This window comes from Somniosus microcephalus, unplaced genomic scaffold (assembly GCF_052327205.1).
Source record: "Somniosus microcephalus isolate GS21.2 unplaced genomic scaffold, FLI_Smic_1.0 unresolved_chr7, whole genome shotgun sequence".
Lineage (NCBI taxonomy): Eukaryota > Metazoa > Chordata > Chondrichthyes > Squaliformes > Somniosidae > Somniosus > Somniosus microcephalus.
The window spans coordinates 980820-996359 of record NW_028225185.1 but is presented as its reverse complement, the minus strand read 5'-3'; the positions used below and the strand labels follow the sequence as shown (position 1 = coordinate 996359).

The 15540-nt window shown below is 57.1% G+C and overlaps 1 protein-coding gene across 4 annotated transcripts in view; it reads left to right on the top strand.

The window, feature by feature from the left end:
* Positions 1 to 14090, top strand: part of LOC147086341 (metaxin-1-like) — a 36686-nt gene extending 22596 nt beyond the window's left edge. For 3 of the 4 annotated variants that reach the window (XM_085978401.1, XM_085978403.1, XM_085978404.1), the window contains 3 exons: positions 2321 to 2397; positions 5358 to 5515; positions 5748 to 6019. In XM_085978401.1, coding sequence (XP_085834527.1) covers positions 2321 to 2397; positions 5358 to 5515; positions 5748 to 5998 — 486 coding nt within the window. In that variant the 3' untranslated portion in view covers positions 5999 to 6019. Of the gene's footprint in view, positions 1 to 2320; positions 2398 to 5357; positions 5516 to 5747; positions 6020 to 13114 lie in introns of those variants that run through there. The other variant, XM_085978402.1, reaches the window with a different exon arrangement.
* The last annotated feature ends 1450 nt before the right edge of the window (positions 14091 to 15540 follow it).

The following is a 15540-nucleotide window of genomic DNA, read 5'->3' as shown; positions in this document are numbered from 1 at the left end:
GAGGGGGGGAGGGGGCGAGGGGAGGAGGAGGGGGCGAGGGGAGGAGGAGGGGGCGAGGGGAGGAGGAGGGGGGGAAGGGGGCGAGGGGAGGAGGAGGGGGGCGAGGGGAGGAGGAGGGGGGAGGGGGGCGAGGGGAGGAGGAGGGGGGAAGGGGGCGAGGGGAGGAGGAGGGGGGGAAGGGGGGGCGAGGGGAGGAGGAGGGGGGGAAGGGGGGGCGAGGGGAGGAGGGGGGGAAGGGGGAGGAGGAGGGGGGAAGGGGAGGGGGAAGGGGAGGAGGAGGGGGGAAGGGGGCGAGGGGAGGAGGAGGAGGAGGGGGGGAAGGGGAGGAGGAGGGGGGAAGGGGCGAGGGGAGGAGGAGGGGGAAGGGGGCGAGGAGGAGGAGGGGGGGAAGGGGAGGAGGAGGGGGGGGAGGGGGGCGAGGGGAGGAGGAGGGGGGCGAGGGGAGGAGGAGGGGGGGCGAGGGGAGGAGGAGGGGGGGGGAAGGGGGCGAGGGGAGGAGGAGGGGGGGAAGGGGAGGAGGAGGGGGCGAGGGGAGGAGGAGGGGGGAAGGGGGCGAGGGGAGGAGGAGGGGGGGAAGGGGGCGAGGGGAGGAGGAGGGGGGAAGGGGGGGAGGAGGGGGGAAGGGTGAGGGGGGGAGGAGGAGAGGGGAGGAGGGGGGAAGGGGGCGAGGGGAGGAGGGGGGAAGGGGGTGAGGGGAGGAGGAGGAGGGGGGAAGGGGAGGAGGAGGAGGGGGGAAGGGGGTGAGGGGAGGAGGGGGAAGGGGGTGAGGGGAGGAGGGGGAAGGGGGTGAGGGGAGGAGGGGGGAAGGGGGTGAGGGGAGGAGGAGGAGGGGGAAGGGGAGGAGGAGGGGGAAGGAGGAGGAGGGGGGAAGGGGAGGAGAAGGGGGGGGAGGAGGAGGAGGAGGGGGGAAGGGGGTGAGGGGAGGAGGAGGGGGGTGAGGAGGTGAGGTGAGGGGAGGAGGAGGGGGAGAGGAGAGGGGGTGAGTAAAGGGGAGGCGGTGTGGAAAGGGGAGGGGGTGAGGAAAGAGGAGGGGGAAGGAGGAGGAGGGGGGAAAAGGAGGAGAGGGAGAAAAGGGGGGAGGAGGGGGGAAAGGGGGGAGGAGGGGGAAAGGGTGGAGGAGGGGTGGTGGGCCTTCAATAACCGCAAAACTCGAAGTTATAGACTTAAACAAGTTGGCTTTTAATCACTAAGATCAGAGCTAACATCTCAACACGCCGACTGGTTCACAGGAATGAGTCAGACAGATCCTGGGCTCTTTATGTAAGAGAAGTCAGGGGCGGAGCCAAGAGCCAAGACCTGGAACCTCCCAGGTTAGTCGGGAAAGAGGAAGTGAAACTATACACAGTGGGGGAGGGTAATATACATGAGTGCAAAATGAATACAGGATCAAGACAAACAGATTTCATTACAAGGGGGGAGGAGGGGGGAAAAGGAGGGGGGAGGAGGAGGGGGAAAAGGAGGGGGAAAGAGGGAGGAGAGGAGTAGGGGGAAAGGGGGGAGGAGAGGAGGAGGGGGAAAGGGGGGAGGAGAGGGGGGAAAGGGGGGAGGAGGGGAAGGGGAGGAGGGAAAGGGGGGAGGAGAGAAGGGGGAAAGTGGGGAGGAGGTGGGGGATGAGAGAAGGGGAAAGGGGGGAGGAGGTGAGGGAGGAAAGGGGGGAGGAGGTGAGGGAGGGGGTGAGGGGGAGAGGAGAGTGGGTGAGGAAAGGGGAGGGGGTGAGGAGAGGGGAAATGGGGGAGGGGTGAGGAGGAGGGGGGAAAGGGGAGGGGGTGAGGAAAGGGGAGGGGGTGAGGGGAAGGGGAGGGGGTGAGGAGGGAAGGGCAGGGGGTGAGGAGAGGCGGGGAGGGGGTGAGGAGAGGAGGGGGAAGGAGAGGAGAGGAGGAGGGGGGAAAGGAGGAAAGAGGGAGGAGAGGAGGAGGGAGGAGAGGAGGGGGAAAGGGGGGAGGAGAGGAGGAGGGGGAAAGGAGGGAGGAGAGGAGGGGGAAAGGGGGGAGGAGAGGAGGAGGGGAAAGGGAGGAGGAGGGGGAAAGGGGGGAGGAGGGGGAAAGGGGGGAGGAGGGGGAAAGGGGGGGAGGAGAGGAGGATGGGGGAAATGGGAGAGGGGGAAGGGGGGAGGAGGGGAAAGGGGGGAGGAGGGGGAAAGGGGGGAGGAGGGGGGGGAGGGGGAAATGGGAGAGGAGAGGGGGAAGGGGGGAGGAGGGGAAAGGGGGGAGGAGGGGGAAAGGGGGGAGGAGAGGAGGATGGGGGAAATGGGGGAGGGGGTGAGGAGAGGGGGCAGGGGGGAGATGCTGTAGCAGTTCTCACAAATTGACTTTGTTTTCAGATCTACAAAGAGGCGCGCGAATGCCTGACGCTGCTGTCTCAGAGGCTGGGGTCAGACAAATTCTTTTTCGGAGACTCGTAAGTGGTTTAATCTTTCTCTGCCTTGGAGATGGTGAAGGGGCAGTTTTTTCTTGTTATTGATGCTGGTAGAGTGCGAGCCCGGCCACGGGTGGGGACGACGGCATGTGGGGACCCGGGAGGCGGGTGGGCCCGGTCACGGGTTTCTAGGCCTGTCGAGCGCGAGCTAGCCTTACGAGTCTGATTGCGGAGAAGGTGAAAGAGGAGCTTTGAAGGAAAATGGAAATTTAAATGAAAGCGAGACGCACTCTTTCCTCTCTGACTTGTGCCAAATCAAATATTTAAATCTCTGAGTTCCTTAAACATAAAAGGAGCTGTCAGTGCCCAGGCTGGGAAGCTGGGATCTGGCACCGCTCGACCCGCACACCTTTCAGTTGCCAAGAATGTTGTGATTGTGGAGCAGGACCCTACGTGGCTCGGAGTTCAGGAGGGAACGTTGCTGTTCTGGTGGCTTCACCACAAAGTAATTTATGGTTGCATCAAAATCTAATAAAGGCAGAAAAAGCTTTGAGAAGAAATTTTGACCAGCAACTTTTACAATAATGCAGTTTTTTTTGCCTTATCTGTAGTTGGGATTGCTCCCATCCCCCAGGAAACCTCATGCAGTTGGATCGGAAGCTGCTCCCGGGGCCAGCTGGGAATGGGTGAAAGTAACGAATGACTGATTCAGGCCCTACATTCACAACATGAAGCTGCAATTGGATTTGGATGAATTGGCCGATTAATGTGTTGCTGGTTGTACTCCTGCAGTGGGTATTTGCAGGGATACCCCGTGCAGTCTGGTACAACACGGCCCTTTCATCTTTGAGACAAGATCAGAAAGTGAAAGGATGGTGTGCTGTAACTGAGCAAGGAGCTCCTGTCTCTGGGACCCAAGGACAAGTCCAGCTGATTATTTTACAGCCGCTGTTACGTGGCTGCTCATTGCTACCAACGCTTAGTCTGCAACACAACAAGCTAACAACATCTCAAAGGATTGGCCTACCCTCAGAAAAGGGGATTCAGAGCTGGGCTCATCTTCCCATATCGCTCCTGGGTTTTGGTATTGGGAGAGTTAACCTACTTTGTAAAGCTTCATACAGACTCCAGAGCCCACTAACCACTGCCATCCAGGCCCTATTCCACTTCCCATCCCAACTCAGGACTCTGAGGAGAAACACGTATCGAACACAACAGAATTACGTTTTTCCCCTCCTGAAGGTGCTGACTCTCCCTGGGGTACGGGTCCCCTCCCCTCCTGAAGGTGCTGACTCTCACTGGGGTACAGGTCCCCTCCTCTCCTGAAGCTGCAGACTCTAACTGGGGTACAGGTCCCCTCCTCTCCTGAAGGCGCTGACTCTCACTGGGGTACGGGTCCCCTCCTCTCCTGAAGGTGCTGACTCTCACTGGGGTACAGGTCCCCTCCTCTCCTGAAGGCGCTGACTCTCACTGGGGTACGGGTCCCCTCCTCTCCTGATGGTGCTGACTCTCACTGGGGTACGGGTCCCCTCCTCTCCTGAAGGCGCTGACTCTCACTGGGGTACGGGTCCCCTCCTCTCCTGAAGGTGCTGACTCTCACTAGGGTACGGGTCCCCTCCTCTCCTGAAGGTGCTGACTCTCACTGGGGTACGGGTCCCCTCCTCTCCTGAAGGTGCTGACTCTCACTGGGGTACGGGTCCCCTCCTCTCCTGAAGGTGCTGACTCTCACTGGGGTACGGGTCCCCTCCTCTCCTGAAGGTGTTGACTCTCACTGGGGTACGGGTCCCCTCCTCTCCTGAAGGTGCTGACTCTCACTGGGGTACGGGTCCCCTCCTCTCCTGAAGGTGCTGACTCTCACTGGGGTACGGGTCCCCTCCTCTCCTGAAGGTGCTGACTCTCACTGGGATACGGGTCCCCTCTCCTCTCCTGAAGGTGCCGACTCTCACTGGGGTACGGGTCCCCTCCTCTCCTGAAGGTGCTGACTCTCACTGGGGTACGGGTCCCCTCCTCTCCTGAAGGTGCTGACTCTCACTGGGGTACGGGTCCCCTCCTCTCCTGAAGGTGCTGACTCTCACTGGGGTACGGGCCCCCTCCTCTCCTGAAGGTGCTGACTCTCACTGGGGTACAGGTCCACTCCTCTCCTGAAGGTGCTGACTCTCACTGGGGTACGGGTCCCCTCCTCTCCTGAAGGTGCTGACTCTCACTGGGGTACGGGTCCCCTCCTCTCCTGAAGGTGCTGACTCTCACTGGGGTACGGGTCCCCTCCTCTCCTGAAGGTGCTGACTCTCACTGGGGTACGGGTCCCCTCCTCTCCTGAAGGTGTTGACTCTCACTGGGGTACGGGTCCCCTCCTCTCCTGAAGGTGCTGACTCTCACTGGGGTACGGGTCCCCTCCTCTCCTGAGGGTGCTGACTCTCACTGGGGTACGGGTCCCCTCCTCTCCTGAAGGTGCTGACTCTCACTGGGGTATGGGTCCCCCTCCTCTCCTGAAGGTGCTGACTCTCACTGGGGTACAGGTCCACTCCTTTCCTGAAGGTGCTTACTGACTGGGATTTAGTTTGACTTGGACATATATCGGTTGTTCCTTCATCGTCGCTGGGTCAAATTTCTGGGACTCCCTCCCTAACAGCACTGTGGGAGCACCTTCACCACACGGACTGCAAAGGTTCAGAATGGCAGCTCACTATCACCTTTTCAAGGACAATTGGGGCTGGGCAATAAATGCTGGCCTTGCCAGCGACACCCACATGCTGTGAATTAAAAATTAAATGATGAAAAGGCCCGCGGCCCAGCAGGATCAGTAACTTAGCACAGACGGATAGAATGTGGAAGCCTCCTGGTCTCGGTAGCTCGACATTCTGGCATTTCCGGCAGAACGCTAAGTTGATAGGGTTGCATTATTCTCTGGGACAAAATCCGTGTTGTCTGCAATGTGTGCCGTTTCCCCGCAGTCTTTCGTCCATGTATCAGTGCTGAATGACATGTCTTCCATTATGTATTAGGCCCAGCTCCTTAGATGCCATCGTGTTTGGACACTTGGCGCCACTTCTGAAGGCAAAACTGCCCAACAACAAACTGCAGCAACACCTGCGCTCGCTCGACAACCTGTGCACACACTGCACATCCATCCTTGGTCTCTACTTCCCAAACGATGACTCAGGTAATCCAGGATCCACACCCAGGGCCAACTTTGTTGAGGCCTACCGCACTGCCTCATTTGTTGTTTGTGGGATCTTGCTGTACATACATTTGCTGCCACGCTTGCCTATGTAATGGCAATAACTGCCACTTCTTGTAAAGCGCCGTGAGTTGTTGTGAGGACACAAAGGCGCTACACTAATGTACATACTTCCCTGCCTTTCTTTGTTCCTCACATTCTTGTTTTGTTTCAGACTCTGAATGCAGCTCAAAGAAAATTCCCCGGAATAACTCATCAGATTCCGATGAAGATCCTCACAAGAGACGCAACCAGATCCTATCGGTGATGGTGGGGTTCTCAGCCATGATCGGTTACGCCTTCCTTAGTGGCATCCTCTCCATCCAGCGGGTATCGACACACAACGCACTGAGGCAGCCCTCCCCGCTGGAAGATGATGATGTTGAGGGGGTGGTGAGTGAGGGGGCCACGGGGGGCAGTGAGTGAGGGGGCCACTGGGGGCGGTGAGTGAGGGGGGCAGTGAGTCGAGGTGGGCAGTGAGTGGGGGCGGTGAGTGAGTGGGAGGGGGCCACTGGGGGCGGTGAGTGAGGGGGGCGGTGAATGAGTGGGGGTGGGCAGCGAGTGGGGGCGGTGAGTGAGGGGGGCAGGGCAGCGAGTGGGGGCGGTGAGTGAGGGGGCCACTGGGGGCGGTGAGTGAGGGGGCCACTGGGGGCGGTGAGTGAGTGGGGGGGGGGCAGTGAGTGAGGGGGGCGGTGAGTGAGGGGGGCAGTGGGGGTGGTGAGTGAGGGGGGCAGTGAGTGAGGGGGCCACTGGGGGGCGGTGAGTGAGGGGGCCACTGGGGGCGGTGAGTGAGGGGGGCAGTGAGTGAGGGGGCCACTGGGAGCCGTGAGTGAGGGGGGCCGGTGAGTGAGGGGGGGGGTGGGCAGCGAGTGGGGTGGGGGCAGCGAGTGGGGTGGGGGCGGTGAGAGTGGGGGCGGTGAGTGAGGGGGGCAGTGAGTGAGGGGGGCCACGGGGGGCAGAGAGTGAGGGGGCCGGTGAGTGAGGGGGGGTGGGCAGCGAGTGGGGGGGCAGTGGGGGCGGTGAGTGAGGGGGGCAGTAAGTGAGGGGGGCCACGGGGGGCGGTGAGTGAGGAGGGGAGCAGTGAGTGAGCGGGTCGCGGGCGGGGTGGGGTAGCTGCGAGTAGAAGGGACCATTTCTGCTAGCACATTGCCCCCAAGCCTGGGCAAGTGCAAATTGTCCGGCCTGAAGATGAATTATGAGTAGATTCTGGATCGCAATGTTAGCGTTTGTTTTCTGCAAGTCTAGATAAGCTCAGGGTCTTAAACCCTGCAGCACAGATCACGGCCAAGAGAAATAATAGTTCAAAATTCCTCAACTCAAAAAGAATATTGAAATGTTACAGCAGCAGTTTATTAGCACGTAGATTACTGTGGCCATTGGGTGCACTGCAGGAGACACTGAGTGCACTGTGGCCAGTGGGGGGACACTGGGTGCATTGTGGCCAGTGGGGGGGACACTGGGTGCGCTGTGGCCAGTGGGGGGGACACTGGGTGCATTGTGGCCAGTGGGGGGGACACTGGGTGCACTGTGGCCAGTGGGGGGGGGACACTGGGTGCACTGTGGCCAGTGGGGGGACACTGGGTGCACTGTGGCCACTGAGGGGGACACTGGGTGCACTGTGGCCAGTGGGGGGGGGGGACACTGGGTGCACTGTGGCCAGTGGGGGGGGGGACACTGGGTGCACTGTGGCCAGTGGGGGGGGACACTGGGTGCACTGTGGCCAGTGGGGGGGGGACACTGGGTGCACTGTGGCCAGTGGGGGGGGGACACTGGGTGCACTGTGGCCAGTGGGGGGGGACACTGGGTGCACTGTGGCCAGTGGGGGGGGGACACTGGGTGCACTGTGGCCAGTGGGGGGGGACACTGGGTGCACTGTGGCCAGTGGGGGGGGACACTGGGTGCACTGTGGCCAGTGGGGGGGGACACTGGGTGCACTGTGGCCAGTGGGGGGAGACACTGGGTGCACTGTGGCCAGTGGGGGGGACACTGAGTGCACTGTGGCCAGTGGGGGGGACACTGGGTGCGGCTGCACTGTAATACTTAGCTGACGGGCACTACCTCGCTGTTTTGACAATTCATGTCCAGACATCATAAAGTAAAAGTCATTTGCTGATTGTGAGGTTTACTGACTGGAATGGGATACTGTAGCCTTACGGGATTTCTAATTGGCTGTCGTCTGTGTAACGCACAATAAACGCACGGTTTGATTCTGTTTTGGAACTGGGCTAAGTTATGGTGAGGTTTGCGAGCTCGAGCTACCACATGGGAATAAATGTACAAATTCTTAAAAATGAAATATCTCCATCTGATGCTCATTAACTCAAAAGCTTTAGTTTGGGCTGCAACTGCTCTCCCATTCGCTGCTGCCACGAGTTATGGGCCCTGAATATTCTCCATTCTACTGTCTTGTCCCAATCTGCATGTTCCCATGTCCATTGAGATGAAGTAAGATGATCTGTTGGTCCTGGTCTGTGAATGTGCTGTTCAGGAAACAGGTTCTCACTTTCTGAAATGTGTTTCTTTGCATCTTGACCGGTTTCTACCAAGAACGTGTTGAAGTTTCTCAAATAAACCAGTTTGTATCAGGTATTCAGCTTCTGCATCTGCTCGATTTTTCCAGGGGATGATACGTGAACAGGGAGGAGTAGGAGCTGTGTGTGTGTGATTGACCGTGGCGGGGGAATAGTAGGAGCTGTGTGTGGGTGATTGACCGTGGCGGGGGAATAGTACGAGCTGTGTGTGGGTGATTGACCGTGGCGGGGGAATAGTAGGAGCTGTGTGTGTGTGATTGACCGTGGCGGGGGAATAGTAGGAGCTGTGTGCGGGTGATTGACCCTGGCGGGGGAATAGTACGAGCTGTGTGTGGGTGATTGACCGTGGCGGGGGAATAGTACGAGCTGTGTGCAGGTGATTGACCGTGGTGGGGGAATAGTACGAGCTGTGTGCGGGTGATTGACCGTGGTGGGGGAATAGTACGAGCTGTGTGTGTGTGATTGACCCTGGCGTGGGAATAGTACGAGCTGTGTGTGAGTGATTGACTGTGGCGGGGGAATAGTACGAGCTATGTGTGGGTGATTGACCGTGGCGGGAGAATAGTACGAGCTGTGTGTGTGTGATTGACCCTGGCGGGGGAATAGTATGAGCTGTGTGTGTGTGATTGACCCTGGCGGGGGAATAGTACGAGCTGTGTGTGTGATTGACCGTGGCGGGGGAATAGTACGAGCTGTGTGCGGGTGATTGACCCTGGCGGGGGAATAGTACGAGCTGTGTGTGGGTGATTGACCGTGGCGGGGGAATAGTACGAGCTGTGTGTGTGTGATTGACCGTGGCGGGGGAATAGTACGAGCTGTGTGTGTGTGATTGACCCTGGCGGGGGAATAGAACGAGCTGTGTGCGGGTGATTGACCGTGGCGGGGGAATAGTACGAGCTGTGTGTGGGTGATTGACCGTGGCGGGGGAATAGTACGAGCTGTGTGTGGGTGATTGACGGTGGCGGGGGAATAGTACGAGCTGTGTGTGTGTGATTGACCGTGGTGGGGGAATAGTACAAGCTGTGTGTGTGTGATTGACCGTGGTGGGGGAATAGTACGAGCTGTGTGTGTGTGATTGACCCTGGCGGGGGAATAGTACGAGCTGTGTGTGGGTGATTGACCGTGGCGGGGGAATAGTACGAGCTGTGTGCGGGTGATTGACCGTGGCGGGGGAATAGTACGAGCTGTGTGTGGGGGAATAGAACGAGCTGTGTGCGGGTGATTGACCGTGGCGGGGGAATAGAACGGGCTGTGTGTGTGTGATTGATCATGGCGGGGGAATAGTGCGAGCTGTGTGAACAGAAGAAATAGGAGGAGTAGGCCATACAGCATTTTGAGCCTGTTCAGCCATTCAATAAGATCATGGCTGATCTTCAACCTCGACTCCACTTTCCCACCTGATCCCCATATCGCTTGATTCCCCGAGAGTCCAAAAATCAAAACAGCACAGTCTTGAATATGCTCAACAACTCAGCGTTCACAACCCTTTTGAGGTAGAGAATTCCAAAGATTCACCACCCTCTGAGTGAAGAAATTCCTCCTCATCTCGGTCTTAAATGGCTGAGCCCTTATCCGGAGACTGTGACCCCTGGTTCTAGACTCTCCAGCCAGGGGAAAACAAAACAACCCCTCAGAATCTGATATGTTTCAATGAGATCAACTCCTCTTCTTCTAAACTCCAGAGTATAGGCCCAATCGACTCAATTTCCCCTCATAGGTCAACCCTCCCACCCCAGGGATCAGTGTAGTGAACCTTTGTGCACTGCCTCCAAAGCATGCATGCCCTTTCTCAGATAAGGAGACCAAAAGTGTGATCTCACCAAAGCCCTGTACAATTCTTTTTATTGGTTCATGGGATGTGGGCAGTGCTGGCAAGGCCAGCATTTATTGCCCATCCCTAATTGCCTTTGAGAAGGTAGTGGTGAGCTGCTGCAGTCCGTGTGGTGAGGGTACTCCCACAGTGCTTAGGGAGTTCCAGAATTCTGACCCAGCGACGATGAAGGAACAGCGATATGCTTCCAAGTCAGGATGGTGTGTGATTTGGAGGGGTACTTGGAGGCGGTGGTGTTCCCATGCGCCTTGTTCTTCTAGGTGGAAGAGGTCACAAGTTTGGGAGGTGCTGCCGAAGAAGCCTTGGCGAGTTGCTGCAGTGCATCTTGTAGATGGTACACACTGCAGCCACGGTGCGCCGGTGGTGGAGGGAGTGAATGTTTAAGGTGGTGGATGGGGTGCCAATCAAGCGGGCTGCTTTGTCCTGGATGGTGTCGAGCTTCTTGAGTGTTGTTGGAGCTGCATTAATCCAGGCAAGTGGAGAGTATTCCATCACACTCCTGACTTGTGCCCTGTAGATGGTGGAAAGGCTTTGGGGAATCAGGAGGTGAGACACTCACCGCAGAATACCCAGCCTCTGACCTGCTCTTGTTGCCACATTATTTATGTGGCTGGTCCAGTTAAATTTCTGGTTAACGGTGACCCCCAAGGATATTGATGGTGGGGTAATTCGGCGATGGTAATGCTGTTGAATGTCAAGGGGCGGTGGTTAGATTCTCACTTGTTGGAGATGGTGATTGCCTGCCACTTATCAGACCAAGCCTGAACGTTGTCCAGGTCTTGTTGCATGGGGACATGGACTGCTTCATTATCTTGGAGTTACGAATGGCATTGAACACTGTGCAGTCATCGGCGAACATCCCCATTACTCACCTTACATTGAAGCAGCTGAAGATGGCTGGGCCTAGGACACTGCCCTGAGGATCTCCTGCAGCGATGTACAATTGGACCAAGACTTCCTTACTCTTGTGGGTGCAGGGGACGGTACGAGCTGTGTGCGGGTGATTGACCGTGGCGGGGGAATAGAACGAGCTGTGTGTGTGTGTGATTGACCGTGGCGGGGGAATAGAACAAGCTGTGTGTGGGTGATTGACCGTGGCGAGCTGTGTGTGGGTGATTGACCGTGGCAGGGTAATAGAACGAGCTGTGTGCGGGTGATTGACCGTGGCGGGGGAATAGAACGAGCTGTGTGCGGGTGATTGACCGTGGCAGGGGAATAGTACGAGCTGTGTGCGGGTGATTGAGCAGGGCGGGGGGCGGTACGAGATGTGTGCGGGTGATTGACCGTGGCAGGGGAATAGTACGAGCTGTGTGCGGGTGATTGAGCAGGGCGGGGGGCGGTACGAGATGTGTGCGGGTGATTGACCAGGGCAGGGGACAGTACGAGATGTGTGCGGGCGATGACCAGGGCGGGGGGCGGTACGAGCTGTGTGTGAGCGATTGCCCAGGGCAGGGGACGGTACGAGATGTGTGCGGGTGATTGACCAGGGCGGGGGACGGTACGAGCTGTGTGCGGGTGATTGCCCAGGGCAGGGGACGGTACGAGATGCGTGCGGGTGATTGACCAGGGCGGTAGACGGTACGAGATGTGTGCGGGTGATTGCCCAGGGCAGGGGGCGGTACGAGATGTGTGCGGGTGATTGACCAGGGCGGGGGACGGTACGAGATGTGTGCGGGTGATTGCCCAGGGCAGGGGGCGGTACGAGATGCGGGTGAGTGACCAGGGACGGTACGAGATGTGTGCGGGTGATTGACCAGGGCAGGGGACGGTGCGGGTGATTGACCAGGGCGGGGGACGGTACGAGATGTGTGCGGGTGATTGACCAGGGCGGGGGACGGTACGAGCTGTGTGCGGGTGATTGACCAGGGCGAGGGACGGTACGAGATGCGTGCGGGTGATTGACCAGGGCGAGGGACGGTACGAGATGCGTGCGGGTGATTGACCAGGGCGAGGGACGGTACGAGATGTGTGCGGGTGATTGACCAGGGCAGGGGACGGTGCGGGTGATTGACCAGGGCGGGGGACGGTACGAGATGTGTGCGGGTGATTGACCAGGGCGGGGGACGGTACGAGCTGTGTGCGGGTGATTGACCAGGGCGAGGGACGGTACGAGATGCGTGCGGGTGATTGACCAGGGCGAGGGACGGTACGAGATGCGTGCGGGTGATTGACCAGGGCGAGGGACGGTACGAGATGCGTGCGGGTGATTGACCAGGGCAGGGGACGGTGCGGGTGATTGACCAGGGCGGGGGACGGTACGAGATGTGTGCGGGTGATTGACCAGGGCAGGGGACGGTACGAGATGCGTGCGGGTGATTGACCAGGGCGGGGGACGGTACGAGATGCGTGCGGGTGATTGACCAGGGCGAGGGACGGTACGAGATGCGTGCGGGTGATTGACCAGGGCAGGGGACGGTGCGGGTGATTGACCAGGGCGGGGGACGGTACGAGATGCGTGCGGGTGATTGACCAGGGCGGGGGACGGTACGAGATGCGTGCGGGTGATTGACCAGGGCGGGGGGGCGGTACGAGATGCGTGCGGGTGATTGACCAGGGCGAGGGACGGTACGAGATGCGTGCGGGTGATTGACCAGGGCGAGGGACGGTACGAGATGTGTGCGGGTGATTGACCAGGGCGAGGGACGGTACGAGATGTGTGCGGGTGATTGGGCGGGGGACGGTACGAGATGTGTGCGGGTGATTGACCAGGGCGGGGGACGGTACGAGATGTGTGCGGGTGATTGACCAGGGCGGGGGACGGTACGAGATGTGTGCGGGTGATTGACCAGGGCGGGGGGCGGTACGAGATGTGTGCGGGTGATTGACCAGGGCGGGGGACGGTACGAGATGTGTGCGGGTGATTGACCAGGGCGGGGGACGGTACGAGATGTGTGCGGGTGATTGACCAGGGCGGTACGAGATGTGTGCGGGCGATGACGATGACACAGCCTAGTAGTTTTACAACTAAGCACAATCCTTTCCTCACTGGTACTTTCTAGCAGGAATCACTGTACGATGTCACTGGAGGATGTCCCTGCTCGCGAGACTCACTCAGTAACCCAAAATAATAATACTTTTGGTGACTCTAACTGGTGTTTGGCTGAGTTGGGAGTCATGTTCCTGTGAGATTTAGGACCTCACTAGTGTCTGATATAAAAATATTCTTTCATTTACTGACAGGCTAGGTGCCAGTTCTCTAGTATTTAAGGATGATTATAATTTAACCAACCTGCCCCCGCCACACAGTACTGGCCCCCTGATTATCAAAATCCACGATGAGGCCTTGGACAACTTTCCATACCTCGGGAGCCTACTGTCAACAAGGGCAGACGTCGATGATAAAGTCCAACACCGCCTTCAGTGTGCCAGTGCAGCCTGAGAAGGAGAGTTTGAAGACCAGGACCTTAAACCCAGCACTAAGCTCATGGTCTACAGGGCAGCAGTAATACCCGCCCTGCTGTATGCCTCAGAGACATGGACCATGTACAGCAGGCACCTCAATGCACTGGAGAGGTACCACCTCCGCAAGATCCTGCAAATCCATTGGCAGGATAGGCGCACCAACGTCAGTGTTCTCGCTCAGGCCAACATCCCCAGCATCGAAGCTTTGACCACGCTCGATCAGCTCCGATGGACGGGTCACATCGTTCGCATACCCGATACAAGACTCCCAAAACAAGCACTCTACTCAAAGCTCTGACACGGCAAGAGAGCCCCAGGTGGGCGGAGGAAACGCTTCAAGGACACCCTCAAAGCCTCCTTGAAAAAGTGCAACATCCCCACCGACACCTGGGAATCCCTGGCTCAAGACCGCACAAAGTAGAGAAGCATCCGGGAAGGTGCCGAACACCTCGAGTCTCTTTGCTGGGAGCAAGCGGAAGCCAAGTGCAAGGAGCGCACGTCCACCCAAGCACCCCACCCACCCGCCCCTTCAACCACCTGTGACAAGAGACTGTAGGTCCTGCATTGGACTCATCAGTCACCTAAGAACTCATTTTTAATGTGGAAGCAAGTCATCCTCGGTTCCGAGGGACTGCCTAAGAGAGAGCGAATACGCTTCTCAGGCGCATGTTTTTCAGGGACATGAAGTTCTATTTTGAACTGTAGAAAATGTAACAGCAGCTTTGACCAATGAATAAATTGAATGTTCAAGAGCAAAATGTGTCCAAAAAATCCTTTAATTTTCATGATTGGTGCAAGGATGGTGGTGATGGAATACATGTGCACAGTGCCGTTCCAGACTCTTCAGCCCTTCTCTCTCTCCCACACTGGAGAGGAAGTTGGCGAGCAGGCTCATCACTAGCTACAGCACCTTGACCGTGACCACAGCCAGTGTGTGGGTTGTTAATGGGAAGATCTGTTGTCATGTTGGGCATGGGAATTGGATATATCGTCTTAGGTAGAACAAATTATTCTGTTACCAGGCAACTATGTTTAATATGGCCTGCCCCTTTAAGGCCTCACATCCTGAGCTTCATTTGTTGGTTGGAATATGAGTTTCTTCAGTGCTACAGCACCACCACTTGTAGGAGTATATAATTACAGTGTGACAAGTTTACATAGGCAAATTCCATCATAAATGTAGACATAGAATTTATAACAGGAGAAAAGTTGACACAGAAGTGTGGCAAGTGAAATGTTTTCTAGACTGGGTGCATATGGACATAGATTATATTGTGTGAGCATTGGGCCTATTGGCATAAGAACTACAGCTATGTCACTAAGCTGAGGGTGGACTCCATGTGCTGCTAATATCCGCTCTGAGGGAGAGCTCTGTTCAAATGATTTCTCCCTTGATCGCTATGTAGCTCCCCCTGTTTATTCCTTCCTCCTGTTGTACAGCACCTGCCCATAATGATCCCTACCTATTTAGGAGAAAAACACATGGGTACTTATCCAGGCACTGCCCCTGGGGATCAGGAACCAGACATCCTATTCTGGCCCCTGCTCTCCTGGCTGACCTTTCACCCTCCGTAACTTCAGCTCATCCAAAGCTCTGCTGGCCGTATCCTAACTCGCATCAATGCCCTTTCATCCATCACCAGTATTGGCTCCCAGTACGGCAATACCTTTCATTTAAATTTCTCATTCTTGTTTTCAAATTCTCTCTGTGGCTTCGCCCCATCCTATCTCTGTATCCTCCTCCAGTCCTACAACACTCTGCGCTCCTCCAATTCTGGCCTCTTGCGCATCCCTGATTTTAATCGCTCCACCACTGGCAGTCGTGCCTTCCGCTGCCTAGAACCTAAGCTCTGGAATTCCCTCACTAAACCTCTCCCCTCCTTTAAGACACTCCTTAAAACCAAGCTTTTGGTCTCCTGTCCAAATATCTCGGTGTCAAATTTTGTTTGATAATGCTCCGGTGAAGCACCTTGGGATGATTTACTAAGTTAAAGGCGGTCTATAAATGCAAATTGTTGTTGCAGTGCAGACTGGAGGCAAAATCTCAATTGTAACCTTTACAATTTCCCTCTGTAATTTATGCTCCACAGGCCCTTTCCATCTGTATTCCTTGCCACAAAGAACTTGTGCAATGTGAGTTACAGTGTCAAGTGGATTCTGTTCAAACTTCGTCTCAAATTTTGCCAGGAAGGGGTCAGCCTGCC